Raw genomic sequence first — 20,841 nt, 5'->3', positions numbered from 1 at the left:
AATGGTGCATCTTCCTGTGGACATAGTCCAGCTGAAAACTCTGGCATGTGTTCACTTGGGCTGCGGTGACTGTTAATCGCACGCTTTTTCTTGAAGAGGATGCCATTACCTCTTTGCCGGAGTCTCAGGATCATGGGATCCTGAGATGGATATGAAGACCTGATTTCCTTAGTGCGTATTTCAGATTTTATATACTTTTACATTATATATATGCAGTCACAAAAAGTGCTTCACTTACAATGTACATGGGTTATGTGATTTGCACAAATGGAAGATTATTAGGGCTTATTTAAATACTTTTCAGCCTGATATGGTTGCTTTACAAGAACATAACCAGCATGGTTATGCAGGCCAGACTAGCCATTTTGCGGGATACGATATCTTTTATGCTGGCACCTGAAATTTCTCAAGAATAGTAGTCAAACATACTATTCAGCTCGTTTTGGATCAGAATGTCCAACATGGCCGATGGATACTGACACAATGCCTATTACAAGGAGATACTTATGAATTTGCTGATACAATGCCTTTTGCAAGGAGATACTTATGAATTCACTGAGTCCTCGTAGGTGCGAGCTTCCCTTTGGCAGGACCTTCGACAATATCGCTGGAGGCAAAATGCCTTTCTTGGTGGAGATTTTAATAATGCTCCACAGCCTGGAGATAATACTTCAGGTCGCACGCACATGCTAGCCTTAGAGCACCTCCAATGGTCTCAGTTACTTTTATCACATGACGTGGCTGATCTTTGGAAACAGACTCAAGCTTCTCCTTGCTGTACTTTTCAGCATCAATACGATTAGCAGTAAAGAGGTATACACAATTACACTTGGGTTGAGCGGCCAAGACGCCCCCCCCTCCCCCCCCCCCACACACACACACCCACCCTTTGGTTTTAGATTGTTTGAAATTCTCAGATCTTATATTACAATTGGAATTTTGTGCCTATTGTGCTATAAAACTTCAGGAAAAGCCAACATCTTGGGGCACTTTTTGTTTGGCAGTATTATTTGAACAAAATTGCAGTAGTGCTTTAATTTGTGAATGAACTTACATTGGTGGTCATGGACCATGCAGATTGGGGAGATTCCAGAGCTCACTGGTGGCTGTAATAACTTCATGGATTCTGGCCAACAAATATTGGAGAAGCGCAGCTTGAACCAGACACTCCTCGCAAATCACAGTGCTATCTTAGACTTGCTAGAAATTCCTCAGCTCATGGACACGTAGGCCTTCTGTTATGCACAAATGTTTTTGGTTTTTATCTCTGAAAGTCGCCTATTTCTAAAATAGGATGGAATGGGTTCTTGTTGCAAGTTTCATCTCATTTTCTGATTTGATCTTGGCTCTACTTTAGTTATGATTGGCTTGCAATTAGCGTTTAGTGTATAGGCACAAACGAGGGCAGAAGGTATGGGAAATTAAAATATTAATGTACGGGGTAAAAACCTCTTTGTTTGAGTGTACAAAGCAACGTGGATGGAATGGGAAAGAAACACTTTATACTTAGTGGAAAAAGGGCTATAACTACCGAGGATGAAGGTTGAGTCTATTTCTCTGCTCCTTCTAAATGACCTCTCGGTAGCAGTATTTCTTGCATTGATAAAGTGGGTGAAGCCCTCTTTGATAACCAACAACCAATGTAAAACGACCATTGCAGCTTTTTGTTTTGAAGGCACATGTAAGTGAGGTAGTAGAGGTTTGAACATGATCAAGCTACATACACAGGTGTGTGCGGAATGGAAATTACGATGAAGCACTTGATTTGGAAGCATTCGTCTCCAAGCTGGCAACTATGCATTCCAAGTAATCTTATGTGTTTCACAATTTTGGTTCTTGATATTTTCTATTGTCTGCATCTTTCTTGATATCAAATTTCAGAAATTCCACAATGTTGTCAATAGGTCCTTTCTATACTTCTGATGTAACTTAGTTAAGTAAAAGTACATTCCCAAACACTTGCAGGCTTCCTGTAATTCAGTCTTTGGTAGCAGATGTAAAACAAATAACAGAGTCTATGCTTTTACAATTGCTTCAAAGGCTACGCTCCAATATTCAAGTATGTAAAAGTTTCATACCTGCTCAGCTGTTTTTTCGAGATTCTGATGATTAAAATTGCTAAGCTGAAGTAAAGTTCCTTTGGTGAGTTTAACTCAATTCCTAGAGTTCATTGCGAGATTTTAAACTCATCTTCTTTTGTGGAAAGGGGTGTAGGAAGTTCTCATTAGGGTATGCTTCTTAATTTTTTTAAAAATTTCTCTGTCTTTGATAAAATGGAATCCAGTTGCCAGAATGTCTCAGGATAATAGGATATCTGCGGCGTCTGGGAGTGTTCACTGAACATGAAATGCGTCTGCAGGTACCTTTTCCACTCAATGCGACCTTAGAGGCCTTGTCAGATGTCTAATTTTTTATTTTTCCATTCCTGAGCCTTGCGTATCCACACAGTTTTTGAGGTGCAGAGATACATGGCTTGCGGGCATAATTGATGATCTGGATCAGGGAAATCCATATGATTACTTGAAAAGGATGGCAGATTGCCATCGAGTGCATCTTTTTGATGTAGTCACTCAATACAGAGCCATCTTTGCTGACGACACTTCAGGAAATGAGGAAAATTACGATGGGGGTCTTCTTTATAGCTGGGCCATGCATAGAATCACCTTACACCTGGCAATTCTTCAGGCTTTACTTCCCAAAATAACAGAGGGAGTATCTTTGGCAATTCTTCTTGAGCAATGCATGGTATGTTTGCACTTAAAATTTGTGGGATGTAATTGGAAGCACTGTTGATCTGGATTTTTTAATGATTCAGTGATTTGTGTGCATTGGTGCTCATTCTTTCAGTATTGTGGCATGAGCCTTGGCCGTGTGGGTATGGATTTCAGAGGTCTGCTCCTGCCACTTTTTGAAACGTGAGTTTTGATTACCTTTTTCCAAGAAAATGATCGTTTATTATTGTTTGAATCATAAGGCTGATCCCACCTTGCCTGCTGTGAAACTTTACAGATCTGTATACAATCTGTTCGCTAACAATATGTCAGCTACAATTGAAAATTTTCAAGTGAGTTCTACCTACTTTCTTAGTTGATTCTGTCTTACATTGCTCTCTATGAAGGAGGGTAACCTTTTGACAAGATGTTCCTTTTTAGTGAAAAAGACAGTTAAAGATAAGATCGATCTATATAATATTGCTGAAGGCAATTAAGCATGCCCATCATGTTCATTTCCCTTATTTTATTTTCTAGGAATTATTTTTTGAAGGCAACCAAACAATTTCTTCATATGCCTATCCTTTTGTTTACTTTTTAATAGAGGGAATTCAGAGCTAGTTATTGTCTAGTCGTTTGGGGGTTGATTAATAGTGTGGAAAGGGGTGAAGAAAAATTAGATCTTGCATTTTATTTCAATTGTATTGCAACGTGGGATTATTATATTGGCCCTTTGGAATGTACAGGTTACCTTTTTGCATGGATTACTTTGTGCTTTTGCATTGTTAGCTCCTTTCTATAGCCTCTTGTTATGTGCACATATGGTATGGAGGTCGGGTAACGTAGAGCTACATATTGTTAATGCCTGCGTGGAAAAAAGAGTAAAGGAGGTTTGAAAGTCTTATACCATTTCCAAGAAAAGGGGCAGGAAATCACATCTATGGAATCGATAAATGAGGAAGTTTTTGTATGCAATGCTTGTGCAAATGCTGGCTCTTCATGGCTGCCAAGCCTGGGCACGTTGAGCTCTCTAGAGCATATTGGAAAATACTAGAAACAAAAGGCAAAAGATTTTTAATAGGAGAGTTGGGGACCAAAGTGCAAACCCCCTATAGGCCCCATCATGCTAGTGGAGAAATGAATGATATCTCTGGAATGAGATGCATTTTGTCAATACATGACATACCTTTGCGAAGAAGCTAAGAACCAAAAGCCGATCCCACCCTTACTTCCTCGTGCATCGGGCGGGCTCTCGTCGTCTTCACTTTCACACGTTTACATCCTTGAGAGGACATTGGAATTTGTAATTGGTTGTTTGGTTCGGACCAAAGGTGATTTTCATAGAGAATCCTGAAATTGCAGTATTTATCCCAGCATGGATTTTTCTGGCAGATTTGAGGTGCATCCTCTAGCCTAGTATAGCATTTGCCAGTGATTTCTCTTGCTTGAGCAGAGTATTCACAGCACGTGAACTTTGCTGATATTTCTTTGCCTCTTTTTGTTTGCTCAAATGCCACAACAAAATCCGAATATAGATCGTCTTTTAGATGCTTCTTAGGAGGATAGGTTGGATGACACTTGTAGGTGTCACTCTTGAGCAAAAGAGGTGGGATACTAGGAATGCCTGAGCATTGTCTTTGATCTCATTGAATGTAAAGAGGTTCATTAGACCTCGTATCAAGGCCTGCTGGACTGCTAAAGCTGCCTATGATATTTGGAGAATATGTATCAACCTTGTAATGATGCTAGAGTCTGGTTTTTGCGCAGAGTGCTTGATAGCTTGCACATGGATGAGGGTGACTCTATGCACATGATTCAAGATTTATGTGAGCAACTCTTGATATCGATGCCAGACTCATAGCTTGTTTCTACTACTTTAAACTCCTTGTCGATGTCTTATCTTTCTTTTTATACGTCGCTCAACCTTTCGATGTGTGGGAATCTTATGGATTCATGTTCTCGTAGTGAGGAGCATGCTTTTTCAGCCAAGGATGAGGGAAAAAAGAAAGTTCAGCCAAGTCATGTCTCTAGCAGTAGTTCTTCTGGACATGCACATTCTGAATGGGGTGCTTCCCGCCATATAAATCCTTCTTTGATAAGTTATCTAGTGCACCAGTTGTCAAGTCAGTTTCTTGTGCCAATGACTCTTCTTATCCAATTAAAGGGATTGGATAACTTTCGCTCACAACAATGGATGGTTCATATGTTTGCATCCAGGATGTTTTGTATGTCCCTGGGATTAAGATCTTCTTTCTCTCGAAGAGCTTACCAAGTCATCTTTAAGGATGATTGATGTACGGTCCGTGATGACATGGAGAGAGACTATGCCTTGGTTTTCCCAGGTACAGTATGTCATGGGTTATTTCAGCTTGATGCATATGGGAGAAGAGCATGTTCAGCTTTTGTGGCTTCTACCTCTGCCACGTAGGACGTAGAACTATGGCATGCCAGGTTTGGACATGTAAATTATGGCAGCCTTCGGTTATTGTGGAAGCTTAATAAGGTTAATGCCTTATCTCATTTGGAGATCTCTCTAAACAAAATATGTGAGGGCTGTATTTTGGGTGAAATGCATCATTTTTCCTTTCCCAAGGATGTGGCAGTCTGCGCTATAGATAAATTACAGCTCATCCATACTAATGTTTGTGGACCCATGCTCACTTCGTCCCTTGGAGGTCATCTTTATGGTGTTACATTCATAGATGAGTTCATGTGTTTTACTTGGGTCTTTGCTCTTAAGGACAAGTCCAAAGTTTGCAATTTGGTCAAACACTGTGGCTTTGGTTGAAAATCAATCTGAATGCAGGTTGCAGACCCTCCATTCAGAGCGTGGGGGGGAATATCTGTTGGCAATGCTCGGGAGGAGAAGGATGAACAGGACCAATAAATTTTCATTTCTCTACTCCCTCCACATGGAGATGAAGGAAGGGAGAAAGTCTAGCAGCCCGTTAAATCTTCTTTCCTAGGAAGCTCAATTTTCTTCAATATGATGGTAAGACCGAATTAGTGTTGGTTCGTGGCTCAATCAGTTCGAAAGCTATTTTTCAATTGTGCCTACGAGCGACAACGAAAGGTGCATTCTGGCATCGATGTACCTCACAAGTGAGGCGGTCACCTGGTGGCTCAAGTGGTATAAGGACCACAATGATGCAGACGAGGATACACTTCTTTATGGTGACGGAGTTCGTGAAAGATATCAAAACAGTGTTCCTACCACCTCAGTACCTGGATAGACTTCAGAGTCAGTTCTATGAGTGGCGCCAGGGGGACACTGAGGCGGTGAATCATTAGGCCAATAAATTTACTTAGGTTTTCATACAGATGCAGTTGGAGGAAAGCCAAAAGTTGAGCAAGTTTCTCCATGGGCTGCGTATAGACATTCAGTGATGTGTTTGTAGTTTCAAGCCAGAGGATTATGAGAGTGCATATGAGCTTGCTTAGAATTTCTAGCTCATTGCAGCGGGCGCGAGAGAGAGAGAGAAGTAGAAGTAGAAATTATTATCGTCCACGGGGGGCAGAAAACGACCCATGGGACCCGAACGGTGTACAAGAAAAGTCTCCTCCGGTGTGGAGGGGTCAAGAATTTTCAAGTTCTTGACGGTACAAAAAGAGGCGGGTAACAAAAGATCCTAATGCTGCCGGCGAGGCAGTGGAAAGGACTGATGTTAACTGTGTGGAGGCTCCCAGTAACTTCCGGTAGTCCTCCCTAATGTGTGCATAACTGGGACACTGCAGAACTATATGTGCCTCTGTCTCCACTGTTTGAGTGTCACAAAATCTGCATATTCTGGCATGTCGCGGAAGATTCAACCACGCTCCCTTCTCAATTGCAAGCATGTGAGATCTAGTCCGGAATCTAGCAATATTTCTGCGATAGAGCAAGGGGATGGAAGTGCTGATGTATGCCTGAGCAGGGGCCTCTTTTGTCATATATGTGGACCAACATGTGGGGTTGATGTGATCTTGGTAATACTCCAGCTTCACCCTCTTCTTTGTTGTTAGCCATTGAGTCTGTAGAGTGCTCAGTAGGGACATCTGAAACTCTTGGATATCAATTCTTGCGGGTGGCATAGTCAGGTATGAGTCTACATTCCATCTGCTGAACCACTTCCTTATATCTGTCCCCCATCCTGTGCAAATGATCTTGCTCTTATGGTTCTTTTGAAGTTTCATGCTGGCCATCCATGCCCTGTGAGTAATCTATCTGTTTGCATTTGTTGTACCTCCACTAAGTATTGCAGTACTCTAACCAAAGCATGGAACTCGATAGGTCTCCTGCCTGTTTCTAATAGTTAAGTGGCGGTGTAAGAAAGCCTTCTGCATTTTTTCGATCTCATTCCATGTCGATGGGGGAATGCTGCCTCCCCATACTTCCCCATAGAGTACTGTTTGAACTACATATGCATCAAACAAAATGTTCCGAATCTTCCAATTGCGAGTGTCGATGTGCCTGCAGTCATTTTCAAAGTGATAGTATTTGCCCCAGCGTGTGTCTAGTCTTCTTTGGACACATTGCCACCATCTATGATCTGCTGGAATATCAATTCCTAGGTATTTAAAAGTATTGACATATTCGAGGGGCTGTCCATCGAATATAATGTCTGGGGGATGTAAAGGCTGAATGGTGCACACTGCCATCATTTTGGTTTTGTTGACATTTACCTGCAGCCCGCTCTCTAGACAAAAGGTCTTCAATATCTGTAATAGTTTGTGCATGTGGTCGGGATCATATGCAAAAAGAACTATATCATCTGCATATAGTAGTAACAATATTACCCACACTCCTATTTTGGGGCCTTGTATGTCTTCTGTTGACATAGCTTCTTTTACAAGTTCTTCTAGCCTGTCAATGCATATCCCAAATAAAGTGGGTGAGAGTGGGCAGCCTTGCTTGACTCCCATGTTGCTTTGAAATGCAGTCGATAGTCCCTGAGATTGCTTCAATTGGCATAGAACTTTTTCATATATCCGGGAGATGCCCACTCTGAGTGTCAGAGGGACCTCCGGGATGTGCATTCTATCCCATAAACCTCCTCGTGGTACTGTATCGAATGCTTTTCTGAAATCAACAAAGCAACAGAGTAGAGTGTTTCTGTGTAATCTGCTTTCATCCATGAGGACCCTCAGTGTAACGAGGTGGTCTGCAGTTCTGTGTTCTTTGTGGAAGCCTGCTTGCCCAATAGCCCTTTTCTTGGCTTCTTCTGCCCAGCTGCTGATTTTTGCTTCAAGTATTGTACTAAAAAGTTTGGCTGGGGTGGAGCTGACCATTATAGTTTGATAATTGGTAACTGAATTTCTGTCGCCTCCCTTGAAAAGGGGATGAACCCAATTTTCCTGCCAATCAAGAGAGAGAGAGAGAGAGAGAGAGAGAGAGAGAGAGAGAGAGGGGGGGGGGGGGTGATGAGGGGTGGAAAGAGAAGGCCTCATGCAAAGAGAGAAGGTGGAGTGACAAGAGAAGGGTGATGTAGAGAGAGGGGGGAAGTGACAAGGGGTGGAAAGAGAAGGTGCTATGTAAGAGAGAGAGAAGGTGGAAAGTTAGTAGGGTCAAGGATCCAAGCAGGTCAATAGTAAGAAGTCCCCTGATTCCACGCCCGTGATGGTGGGAATGGGCAGCAGAAGGAGAGCTCGATGAGACGAAGGATAGCAACGGCTATGGTGGATACTTGGATGTAGCTGCTTGGGTCAGCAGCATAGTTGAGGTATATGAGCTTGATTGGTTTGATGATGCACGAGACAATGTGCATTGGATGCGGGCAATGCAAGCGTAAATCGACTCCATCAAGAAAACCCACACTTTGGAGTTGGCGGACTTACCTGCTTGCAAGAAGGTAATTGGCATGAAGTGGAAGAAAGGCATAGATTCTGATGAAACCTTTGCTCACTTCTCGTATGACCACCGTTAGGTGTACAGTTGTTGCATTGGTCGCATTTTCAGGGATGGAAGATCCATCAGTTGGACATCAAATTTGCATTCTTGAATGGGGACCTTCAGGAGGAGGTCTATGTTTCTCATTCCCATTGGATTTGTGGAACCTGGCAAGGAGCCAAAGTATGCAAGCTGAGAAAGGCCTTGTATGGATTGAAGCAAGCTCCTCGAGCTTGGTATGCAAAGATAGATGTCTTTTTGACCAGCCGGGGAATGCAGGATAGTTCACATGAGAGCAAGCTTTATGTGAGGAAGGAAAGGGGGATTTGCTCAGCATTATTCTCTATGTTGATGACATGCTGTTCATTGGTACTAATGCTGCAAAAATTGCAGATTTGAGGGCTGAATTACAACAGCCATTTGAGATGTCAGATTTGGGGTTGCTTTGCTACTATTTGGGCATCCAGTTTATACAGGAGGGTAGAAGTATTGGGCTGTTGCAGGAACAGTTCAAATTTCAGAATTGCAAGCCCATCTCTACTCCTATGGAGCCGGGGCTTGAGCTGTCCGTTCATGATGCCAATGAACCTTTTGATGCCTCTGTTTACAGACACGCTGTGTGATGCCTCATTTGTTTATGCAACACATGTTCTGACATTCAGTGTTCAGTGTCCCAGTTGAGTAGGTTTATGCACACCCCAAAGACTTCACATCGGCAGGCTGTGAAGCATGTGTTTTGATATTTGTAGGGCACTCGGTCTCTTAGTTTGCTTTTTCCCTGGGGGGGTTGACTTTCACATACATGCTTGCAACGATTCGGATTGGGCTGGTGATTTTGATTCTTGGCAGTCCACTAGTGGTAACTTCTTCTTTCTTGGGCACTCGTGCATTTCTTGGCTAAGCAAGAAACAGCCTACGGTGGCTACCTCAGCATGTTAGGCTGATTACAAGGAAGCCTTCATAACAACATCGAGCGTATTTGGCTGAGGCACTTGTTGGGTGATCTTCATGCTTCATTGGAGGAGCCTACTGCAATTCTCATTGACATTTAGAGTGCCATTGTAGTGGCACGGAATTCTGTGTTTCATGCTTGCATTGAAATTCATTATCATTATGTAATGAGCGGCTACATGCACGGGACATCAGCTTGGTCTTCTTCCCTACACAGGGAATGTGGCATATCTCTTTACGAAAGCATTACCTCATCCAAGTCTAAGGCTTTTTGCAAAACTTTAAACCTATATCCATTTGGTGATTGATTTTTAGCTTGTACATTGTGACAATGTCATTGCAGGGGGGTGTTAAAAATATTTATATTTCTGAAGGGAATGACCAATGTTATGTAATAAGGGGCTAGGGGCCCTTTTTCCCTTTATTAAGGGTTTTTCCTCCTAACCTCAGCTAGAGGTTGAGTTTGTGGGTGAGTCAGTCACCACACATCTTTTGACCTCAGTTAGGGTCCACCCTAGGGTTTTGTCTCTACGACTTCCCTAGCTTTGTAGTTCATTTGTGTTGCTACAATCTCAATGCAAGAAGGGGGTGAGGATCCTCTTCCTACAGCAGCTACTGAAGTCCATTGGGGAAACACGGTGATCTAGGAGAGTTTTACAACAGTTGCATCAGCAAATAGAGCTTGTTCTTGGTGCCTAACCTCAGCATATTGTCACAGTTTTGGCTATAGTTTGTAATTGGACAGTTTTGGCTATAGTTTGTAATTGGCTATAGTTTGCCCAAGAGACTCCGCGGGTTTTTAGAAACCCAGTATAGCTGCTTATGCTTGGGCACTGATGACAACATAAGTGTTGCTTTGCTTGCTAAGTATGTCTTCCTTTTGCTTTTCATAAAAGTTTTTGTTTACCTCTTTTTTCTTCTCTTTCATTTTCTCTTTTATTTTCTTTGTAGATTTTTGATCTTTAGAACAACAAAAAATTCTAAAGTTGTATGATTGGACTTATTCTAGTCTTACAAAGGTATATATGTAATTGGACATCACCTCTATTTATGAGATTTGCTTCTCTGAATTTCTGTTTGTAACATACGTGATAGATTGAGTTGGCAGTCAGAGTTTTTGTTGTAAGGTATGAAGACTTTCTTTATTCGGCTGCGTAAGGGTTGGCAGTAGCAAGCAATTTTGTCTCTAACACAGCCATGTACTACATCTATTATGGCCACAGCCCAGGCTTTGGGTTTCCATGCAAGTCACCTATCTGTTTTCTCTTGCTGTACTTATCTTTCAGTGGAATTCGCCAAGCCTTACTACTTATACTGATTAAATCTAGGCCTTATTTGTCTTTGAGATGATTATGGTATGTTCTTTGCAGACATATCTCTGCATCACCTTTAAAAAAAAACTGTCCTCAGTATCTTTCTTGCTGTTACCCAGTGCCTACATGTTTGTAAGGTACAGGCAACCATTTGACATTTAGCTGTCTGTTTCAGCATGTGTTGGACTCTCATCGCTGGATTTCACTTCCTCCTATTGGTATGGGAAGTAGAGGTGCAAGTGATGAGACATCGAATGATAGTGCCCCACCCTATGTCTTGATGGAACATCCTCCTCTTGCTGCATTTGTCAATGGTAAGATGGTGTTTATTTCACTTTTTTATTTCTTTGTCTCTTTTTAAATTTCTTTCTCATCTTTAAGACTTTGAATAAAAGCATTGCTAGCATCTGACACTTTTCGTTGTATTTCATTTTTATCTCTTTAGGAAACTTATCTGTATGGTTTTTATGCAGGTGTGTTAGCAGCTTTAAATGAACTGAGGCATTGTGCACCAATAAATCTAAAGGGTATTTTGGCTCTAGAACTTCAACAAGCTTTGCAGAGTGTTTCAGATTCCCTCCTTCGATACAATGCGACTTGCATGCTGAGAGAGAATGAATCAAACCTTTTTATGGCTATGTGCCGTGCTTTTATTGAGGTAAATCACGTTCATATGTTATGTAAAACATCCCTTTATTCTACTGACAATGGAGTCGAGCGTTACCATAGACTATGCACCCACACTCACACTTACCTTTACATGCAAGTGCGCAGATACAACGATTCATATAAAAATATGTATGTACATTTGTGCACCCCTCTAGATTCTAGCACACATGCATGCATGCTTGTGAGGGTGCATGCGTGTCACACATGTATGTATGTATTGGTGGACAGAGAGAAAGAAAGAAAAAGAAAGAAGGAAGAAGAAAGAAAGAAAGTTTATTGAAGGCTTCGGAAGACTGATGGGTCTATGAGACTATGAGAAACTTGATACAAACAAGGTGAAAGGGTGGAGCTACTAAATGAGCACGAACACCCATGCTAAATGCTACAGAGTCATAATCATGTTACTGATACCATCAGAACCATCAAACAGAATGATCATCTACATCATCACTATCATCATATGATATGTCATCGGAATACAAGGTGAAATCCGATCTAGTATCGTAGCTACAGCCCCCCCTCCCCCCCCTTTCAAGGGCGATCATTTATCAGCCCTGCTCTCCGCTAGTCGTATGGAAGAATCCAGTGCTCGCCTGTAGTCCCCAGTGGGGTAAGGCCCATACTCTGTGGAGGAAAGCCACTCTCTGAAAGATGGCATCGATTTGGAGAGGTGTCATGGCGAACTTTGCCTGTACTATCTGATGTGGGACTGAGGGCTTACTTCAGATCATCCTAGAACCCATGATCATTTGCAGCCCGCTTGAATCTCTTCCACTCCGTTGCCGAAATGTTGCTCCCTCAGAAAGGTGTTGCATACATGGCAGTTGGCCTCACTAGGATGTCGAACAACCAGCCCTTCGTTGGCGGGTCCTGAAAGTGCGCGTGAAAACATTGCCTCTCTAGTTGGGCCAAGGCTCCTTGTCCAAATGAGAGTCGTGCTCTGGCCGCCTCTCTCATCTTGTAAACTGGTCTTGTGAAGACTGCTTCTAGGTATATGTGTAGGACTGCACCATCTCTACTGGCTCAGCTCAGTAAGTGAAGCTATGTCAGTGTAGTACCGCACGTGAGGGGTTGAAGATCACGACCTTGGTCTTTCCAAGGTTGACTCTCAAGTATCTCTCTCTCTAGAAAACACCTCTAATGCCTCCAGTTGCCTCTATAGTCCCTCTGCTGAAGATGATACGAGGACTATGTCATCCGCATATAGCAGTATTTGTATCATTAAGTCGGCCAATAGTGATCGGTTAATAAAGGATGTGATCACGTCGATGTAGAGTGCGAAGAGGGTCGGCGAAAGAGAGCATTTCTGCTTCACTCCGATGGTGCTCTCAACCTAGTTTGATATACTTCCCAGGTCTCGAACTCTACCTCTGACGGACTCGTATAGGCTTGTCACCCCTAAATTAGAACCTGTGGAATCTGCATCTCTTGAAGTCTCCTGATCATGTGGGAGCGTGGGATAGTGTCGAAAGCCTTTCGAAAGTCTACAAAACAAGCGTAGACTTTCTGGTGCCTTGATTTTACCTCCTCAGTGATGGACCTCAAAGTAAAGATGTGGTCAAGGGTGGAGTGGTGTCATCGGAAACTTGCTTGCCCTAGAGCCTGCTGCCCGTGTGTCTCTGTATGATTGCTGATCTCCCTCTCCAGTTTTGATTCATAGATCTTGGCCAAAGTGTGGCCAGTCATCAGATTACAGTATTTCCAGAGTCCATGGGGTCTCTTGCTTTGTGTATGGACACAATGGTAGTGATCCAGGTAGATGGAAAGCCGTGGCATATAGCGTGGTTGAACATCTCCGCAAGGATCAGAGCCAGGATCGTTTGCCCATGTGCGAAGTGCTCAGTCTGTAGTTCCTCATGATCTTGAGCTCTCTGGTTATGAAGCCGAATGAATGCACCCCATACATTTTGTGTAGTGAATAAGTGGCATGTGGTGGGCTTGGACATAGAAGACATATAAGGTGGTGTCTACATCTGGATATCATAAAGTGTACTCGCATAGGTGTGCCAAACCCCTAGGTTCGTGATGGGAATAGGTGGCTTCCCCTCAGACAATAGTCCCACTAGACTTTTGAAATGCGAATGGAAATGCACACTTATATGCACTCTCCATTAAGAGCCTTAACTTTCCCAAGGATACCAACCATGCACTCGCAAACCAATAAGGCGGATTTTAAGGGTGGGAAGGTAATTGTGACCATGCTGCCCTAGTCACTCGCTCACTACACGAGGCTGCTCTTCATGCCTTCCCCCACACCACCCGCTCCACCCGTCCAACACCTCTTGGGACCGTACCCTATAATAGCTAGTACGATGATGAGTGTAAGGCTTTACGCCGTCAGCTCAGATTCGAAACGAAAAACAGCCTTCTGAGCGAATCAGTGACGCTTTGCGAGTATTGTCGTCTGGTACGCAGGAAGAAACTTGACTTCGTGCGTCGGAACGAGGAGCTACTGAACATTCTGGTCAGTAACAACTCTAAGGACTTCAGGCGGAGATTTCTAGAGGGACGGTACCCCCGCCACTCAATGACACTCAAGTGTGGTCTGATTATGCACACATGCTCTATGATATCCCATATCAGCCAGTCCCTAACCTATCACATATGCCACACCCCACATCTTGCACCCTCTTCACTAGGGTAGGGGGGGGGGTAAAGGATGCTGTAATGAAACTTCATAATGGCTGAGCGAAGGATCATGAGGGACTATGCACTGAGTTCATTGCATATGGGATTAACCTCCTAGCCCCGATCTTAGCCAAGCTATTTAATGAAGCCATTTGCTTGGGGTTTCCACGCACCTGGACCATCAACACACTCTCACCCATCCACAAGGCAGGGGATCCCATGAACCCGGAGAACTATAGGACCATCATGATTGGACATGTCATGTCCAAGATTTATGCATCAGTACTTGATTCTGAGGTCAACAGATTTGCGGAGTGTCGAGGACTCAGAGCAGCGGGACAGGCCGGTTTCAGGCGGGATCATGGGACCATGGACCACATTCTCACGCTCAGATGTATCATTAAGGAGGAGAGGGCACGGAAGCAGAGGGTTTACTGTTGCTTTGTGGACTTCCGCAAAGCATTTGATACCGTTTCGAGAGCCCGTCTCTTATGACGCCTACAGGATCTGGGTTATGACCTAGAGATCATTTGGGTTGTCATGGCACTTTATGAGCGAGTTTCAGCCAGAGTTCGGACAGGATTCGGATGGACAGACGAGATCATGAGCACTATCAGGGTCAAACAAGGGTGCCCATTGTCACCTACATTGTTTGGCCTCTACATTGACAAGCCCGAGACAGTGATGCAGGCACAAGGTGGGGTAGGTTGCTCTCTTGCGGGCACGCTGATCCGGATATTACTTTATGCAGATGACGTGGCTCTCTTGTCGTCCTCAGTAGAGGGGCTCTAGAGACAGCTTGACGCACTACAATCCTTTTGTGAGTCCCATGATTTGAAGGTCAACTTGGGTAAAACCAAGGTTAAGTTTCATCATACACTTATGTGGGGGTCGTACCCACCTTCACTATGAGACCCGCGATGCAGGTGCGCCTGAGCAGAGGATATTCTTTATTGGCTAGACTTGAGAGACAGTGCTTCTGCTCTCATTTTCAGGATCCACGGACCAAAGGGTTGCTTTTTGACTCCTTGGTCCGCCCTGCAGGGATGTATGGCAGCCCATGTTGGGGACCAGATTTGTCGGATACAGAGTGGGCCAGGGTGGAGCGGCTACATGTTCTTATGTTATCACAGATGATTCGTGGTAAGCCATCCGTCCCTCACCAGATCATTCGGGCGGAGTTTGGGTCACCTCCATTACAGCTAGATGCTGCATTTCGGGTCATTACATATCTGTATCGAGTCAAGGAGTATGGGGATCACACCTTCGGGTGTAGCAGGATACCATGGCTAGCAGTCCTCTTCTATGGCACTTGCAGCAGGGGGAGATCAGAGGTGTTGGTATGCACGCACAGAGAGATGGTTTGCAGGATTAGGACTCCACATGGACAGACTACCCCCTTTCCAGTACAGCATGTATGCTCCTTTCTCTCCCCTCCTATCACACGAGGTCAACTAGGTTATCCATGAGGATCTATTACAGCTACACACATTTCGGACCTGGCTTGTGGGCCTGAGTGATCTTCCAGTGAAGTTGGGCTTCTACAGAGATCACTTCTTACATATCACAGTGGAGGGTTTCATTGACCCACCAGGGTACACACAGATTCACCTACCCCACTCGTTGAGGATCTCCCTTAGGCAGTTCCGGGTCTTTTCACACAGACTTCGTATCGAGAGCAGCCGAGCAGAGCGGTTACCCAGGGAGAGGCGCATATGCACACTGTGTGACATGCAGGAGGTTGAGATAGAGGGGCATTTCATCTTCAGATGTCCTGTTTACTATGAGATCCGAGGGCGTTTCTACAGCCTCTTTAGAGATAGTTTTGGGATGTTGGCTCGTGTCCTCTCCTACCTAGACCAGCGATGTTTGGCTGGTTTCATTCATGAGATGCTAAAACATCGAGATAGGATACTGCGAGCACGGAGACAGGAGCAGACTTCTCCCTTGATTGATACCTCTCAGAGCTCTATCACGGAGTTCTTTCAGCCAGATCACATAGACCCCCATGAGGCGAGACCTCGACATGACCGCAACCCGGAGCCTGTGACTCGACAGCTCAGACAGAGGGTTGACTCACAGATCACACTGGGGGACATCCCCTCCTTGTTTAGGGTCGGAGCCTGATCGACGGGGATCACAATGGCCTTGGTTAGACACAGAGCTACGACCAGGAGACGTACCAGGACTGCACCCTTGAGGGGGCGACAACGCTCTATTGCTGACCTCATGTCTCCGCTTCCACAGCCTCATCCATCCTGATGTTCTGTTGCTCATGATGATGATGATGATGGTTATGATGGTGATGCCGACGATGATGCTGAGATATATATATATATATATATATATATATAGTTGGGATACGACTATGCTGTACTTAGGACTTAGTACTGCCATTTTGCATTTTATTGCATTCTGCATTGGTGTGGATGCTCATTTAGTAGCTCCACTACCACAGCTCATTGTATTCAGGTTTTTTCGCAGTCTCATAGACCCATTGGTCTTCCGAAGACTTTAATAAATTATCTTTCTTTCTTTCTTTCTCTCTGGGCTCTCATGTGTCTCAATGTAGAAGATCATGTCTTCATCAGTGTAGGTCTCCGAGAAAACCCCCTGGGTCAGACCAAAGGGTACCATTGCAATTCCACAGTGCCATTTTTAGCCCCTTTTGTGCACACATCCCATTGGCCAGTCACTGTCATAATTCCCCCTCTTCTTTCTCTCCTCTATCTACTCTTTCTAGGTTATTAATTTGCCATCTTTGTAGGCAGCCCACTTTCCAGCCTCTCTTGCTGCCATTACTCGTACCATTCCTTCCCTTCTGTGCTCCTGTTGTAAGAGAGTAAGGTTGTCATTCAAGTATATTTTTTCCCTTTCAGAGTTGCCCTCGAGGGTAGATCTATCTATGGCAGTCCGCAGTTTCAGCACTAGTGGTCTTGTTGTTTTCCCACCTTCCAGGCTGCCTCACACGTGAGATTGACCCCCATCTTGTTGTTTTCCCATCTTCCAGGCTGCCTCACACGTGAGATTGAGCGTCTGCCATTGGGGTGTCTCCTACTGTCAAACCTCTTACTCAGACATTCAATGCTTTGCTGGCCCTCCTTTTCTCTTCTTCTAGAGCCTCAGAAATGAACTCTTTCTTAGGGGCTTTGCAGATCCCTTTTAACCACCACTGTCCATTCAAGCGTCTCTTCCTTCCCCGTATTGAGCTGAATTGTGAATTCTGCATGTTTGCCATTCATTGTGGCCTGCATGGCAGCCATTTCTTTTTTGAGACCTGCATTCTCTGCTCTGAGCTCTTCCATGGCTTCACAGCCTCCCTCTGAGGTCAATTGCATCTCTCTCATCTGCTGTAATTCAACTCTCAATGCATGTACCCTGTCTTGAAGCTTGGTTTTCTCACTTTCCCAGCCTGCTCTCTCCTTTTCCCATTCCTCTTCCTTGGCCCTTTCCTCCCTCCATTCCTCTTGTACTTTCCCGCCTTGCTTTTTTATTTCAGCTAGTGTCTTGTCTATGTGAGCTTTATCAGCCAATAAAGCCGCATTTGTGGCATCCAAACCTCAATTTTCTCGATCAGCACGAGGCATATTTTGTTGGGGAAAGTGACCCTTATGAGCTGTCCCATTTGAGAGGGCTTCCATAGCTGTTTCCAGGGCCTGTTTTCCCCAAATGTCTTCTACAAATCCCTGTGTAGGCATTGTTCAAAAAAAGCTGAAAAAACCCTGCTAGTTTGTGGAAGATTTCAGCAAATTTGTGACTTACATTGCAATCTTGAATCTAAAAACAAAAGCAGAAAGCATGAAAGCTGCAGTGTACGTGGTGTACCGATGCCCAGGCCATGTGCATATGTTGTTGACAAAACAGAGATATAGTGGTTGATTGAAAATTGGAGACTGGCTAGGATTAGTTTAGTATGAACTTGAGCTAAGCAACTGATCCTGATGAGTGAGCACTTGCACATACTTCTGTGTGGTGTGTGTGTGTGTGTTAAAAATCATGCAGAGCAAAATATAGCATGTGTTTGCATGTCTCTACCTTATTGCTGTCACAAAACGTCGGGCCTTTGATTACTTCTCCCTCCCTCTTGGATGAGGTATCTAGTTGGGAATGGGGATGAGAGGAGAACACCAAAAATGTGGAGACGCAAGAGTTGTATCACAAAGAAAGACCAAAATGAGGAATATGTCCTCTACAAAGGAAGTTGACTCTAATAGTAAACGTCGGGGAAAATTCTCCTAACGGGAGGGAAAAGTGCCCTGTGGATGTGTCCACACCACAGTACTCATAATCTAACAAATTCCCCCCTATAGTGGCAGCATGAACATGTACAGGAAAGTAGATCAATCACCACAAAGTATCAAGACTACTTTGCGGAAAGCTTCAAACTTTCCTCTGGATAAAGTCTTGGTGAAAAGATCTGCAACATTGTGTAGGACAATAAAATTAGTCTAATCTCTCCTACATGGAATCTTTCTCTGACATTGTGATAGTGTATCTCAATGTGTTTCATGCAAGCACGAAACATAGGTCTGTGTGCTATTGTAATAGCACTCGCGTGGGTGATTGCAAACTTCCATGAAGGTCCTCAACAATCTCCTGAGCTATACAAACTCAACTGTTATTGTGAAGGCTGCCTTGTAGTCAGCTTCACGTGGGTATGTTATGCTCTAGCCGAGATAGCATGACCTTGGAAAGATCGGTGGGCATTTTCCCTTAGATGACTGACTTCTGTAATATTTTATGTGCGTAAATAAAATGGTCAAGGGAAGTAACTGCCAAGGTCCTAGGTGAGGGTGTATTGGCATCGACTAGGTGGTTCTGAGTGCTAAGGCCTAGGTGCACCTAAATGTGTAATAATGCCAAGGGGCAAATGTTTTAATTGCCCCAAGAGAGGGGTAAATGGTGTACCAAGTTAAAGGTCTAAAATGATGACATGTGGCAGAGGGAACCATCTAGGGAGTTGTGGGCTTGTGGATAGGCATGAAGGATTAAAAAAAAGTTACGTATCTTGTGTGAGCATGCGATCCATGAGATTGGCTGGGAGGAAATACTGATGCCAGCGCCTGTGAGCTAATCAGAATCAACGAAAACCAGAGAGCTTAGAAACTGTTCGTTTCATTTGGTATCAGAGCAGGTGAGCGTTCAGGTTGGACGAAAGGAGCGCAGACGGAGGATTACTTCATGGAGAGAGGTTTGACGAGGGGGAAAGCAGCAGGGTAGGTTGACGATGAGCTGTGATGGCATGGCGCACCTTCAACTATTTGATGGACAAGCCTCGCGTGCTAGTGGTTGATGCCAGAAGCTTAAGCTCTTACTCTGCTGGCCACATTCGGAACTTCATCCGTGTAAGGAAACGCAAGGCTGTGGTTTTGCAAAATGAGGAAACAGGTTTTGGAGCAAGTGCACCCTTTCGAACTTTGGTAAATCAGGCGTAGCGATGGACGATGCACAGACAGCGATATAGCCCGTGAGTGAGGTGTTGGCGGTGTCAAGCGTATCAGTGGCCTCATCGACGAAGGAAGCACTGATTTCCGCTCTTCAAACAGTCCTGACGCGAGAAGCCAGGTCCTCACCTCAAGAAGCCCGCTCTGCGATCTGTCACCACGTACGTCTTTGTAAGCTTTGTAGATTGGAGGTCCTTTGACGCGATAAATGATCCCCTTTTTTTTGGTTCATAAGGGATCGTCAATGTTGGGCTGCATTGAAAAATTTGATCGACAAGGGTAATCACTCGAGGCTGGCCGTTGCCTAGCTCGAAGCCCTACGTGTGAACAAGCCTACCAATCTGTTCACCAAACCAGAGCCAGTTGGTCCAGTTAGTGTAACCAGACAGTTATCCATCCAATTACTGTGGAGAAAAAAAAGAGAGAGAAAAAAAAAGAGGTTTTTGGTCACCAATTTCCACTTATCTGCTGTCGGTTAATTTCCTGTCAGAAAGACAGAGTTTTGCAGAAATCTAGAGACTTGCAAAGGCTTGGGCAGAAGAAGGAAGTTCGGGACATCTGCACTACGTGGAACATCCAGGGAGCATCTCCCGTACAGCAAAAGGGGAATTCGAAGTGTGATATACTTTTGGGGTTTTGACGTACGGAAAAAAGTTGAAATAAAAATAAAAATAAAAAAATTTCTATTTTCCCTTTTGAAAGAATGGAGGCAGAGGGACAAGATTCCAGGGTAAATCCTGGCGAATCTAGAGCGCAGTCTACACGACAAGTGTCCCATCACACAACACCTACTCTGGTGGGTAGGATTTCTGTACTAGAAGATGCTTTACAGCAGATCATGAACTAGCAGCTTCAAGTGAACGCTGGTCAAAATGAAATGAGGGAGATGGTGCAAGCCTTGTCGGCTAGACCATCTAGAAATGAAAAGGGCAAAGCTTCAGCAGAGCCAGAGCCCAGTATACACTCATCAGAACGTGCGAAGGTCAAGGTACCTAATATTGCCAACTATAGACCGGAGAAGTACGTTGGTCGGATGACCGAGCGCAGTTCTGATGTGATCGAGGTTTGGTTACACAAGTGGGAAGAAGCCTTCGCCATTTGTGAAATTGGATCTGATCTAAAGAAAATCCGCGAGACCACTCACCTATTTATTGAGGTAGCGGATAGATGGTGGATTAAGCAACAGAAAGATCAAGTTGCCCCTACCACTTGGGAAGGGTTTAAAGCTGAATTTAAGAAACACTTTCTTCCACTCAACG

At 44.1% G+C, this 20,841-nt stretch overlaps 1 protein-coding gene across 6 annotated transcripts in view; it reads left to right on the top strand.

The window, feature by feature from the left end:
• LOC147888768 (conserved oligomeric Golgi complex component-related / COG complex component-like protein) overlaps nucleotides 1–20,841 on the top strand; it is a 53,408-nt gene that overhangs the window by 24,563 nt on the left and 8,004 nt on the right. For all 6 annotated transcript variants that reach the window (XR_015543018.1, XR_015543016.1, XR_015543017.1 and 3 more), the window contains exons 4-12: nucleotides 1,078–1,226; nucleotides 1,729–1,806; nucleotides 1,966–2,059; nucleotides 2,285–2,359; nucleotides 2,449–2,745; nucleotides 2,848–2,915; nucleotides 3,010–3,064; nucleotides 11,017–11,155; nucleotides 11,315–11,499. Coding sequence is in view for 2 of the 6 variants with exons in the window: in XM_087392478.1 (XP_087248604.1) it covers nucleotides 1,078–1,226; nucleotides 1,729–1,806; nucleotides 1,966–2,059; nucleotides 2,285–2,359; nucleotides 2,449–2,745; nucleotides 2,848–2,915; nucleotides 3,010–3,064; nucleotides 11,017–11,155; nucleotides 11,315–11,499 (1,140 nt within the window). In the remaining 4 variants the exon portion in view is untranslated. The remainder of the gene's footprint in view (nucleotides 1–1,077; nucleotides 1,227–1,728; nucleotides 1,807–1,965; nucleotides 2,060–2,284; nucleotides 2,360–2,448; nucleotides 2,746–2,847; nucleotides 2,916–3,009; nucleotides 3,065–11,016; nucleotides 11,156–11,314; nucleotides 11,500–20,841) is intronic.

Source organism: Dipteris shenzhenensis, chromosome 21, assembly GCF_047967505.1.
Source record: "Dipteris shenzhenensis isolate YYH24624 ecotype China chromosome 21, Dip_SZ_1.0, whole genome shotgun sequence".
Lineage (NCBI taxonomy): Eukaryota > Viridiplantae > Streptophyta > Polypodiopsida > Gleicheniales > Dipteridaceae > Dipteris > Dipteris shenzhenensis.
This window is presented reverse-complemented; position numbering and strand designations above follow the sequence as displayed.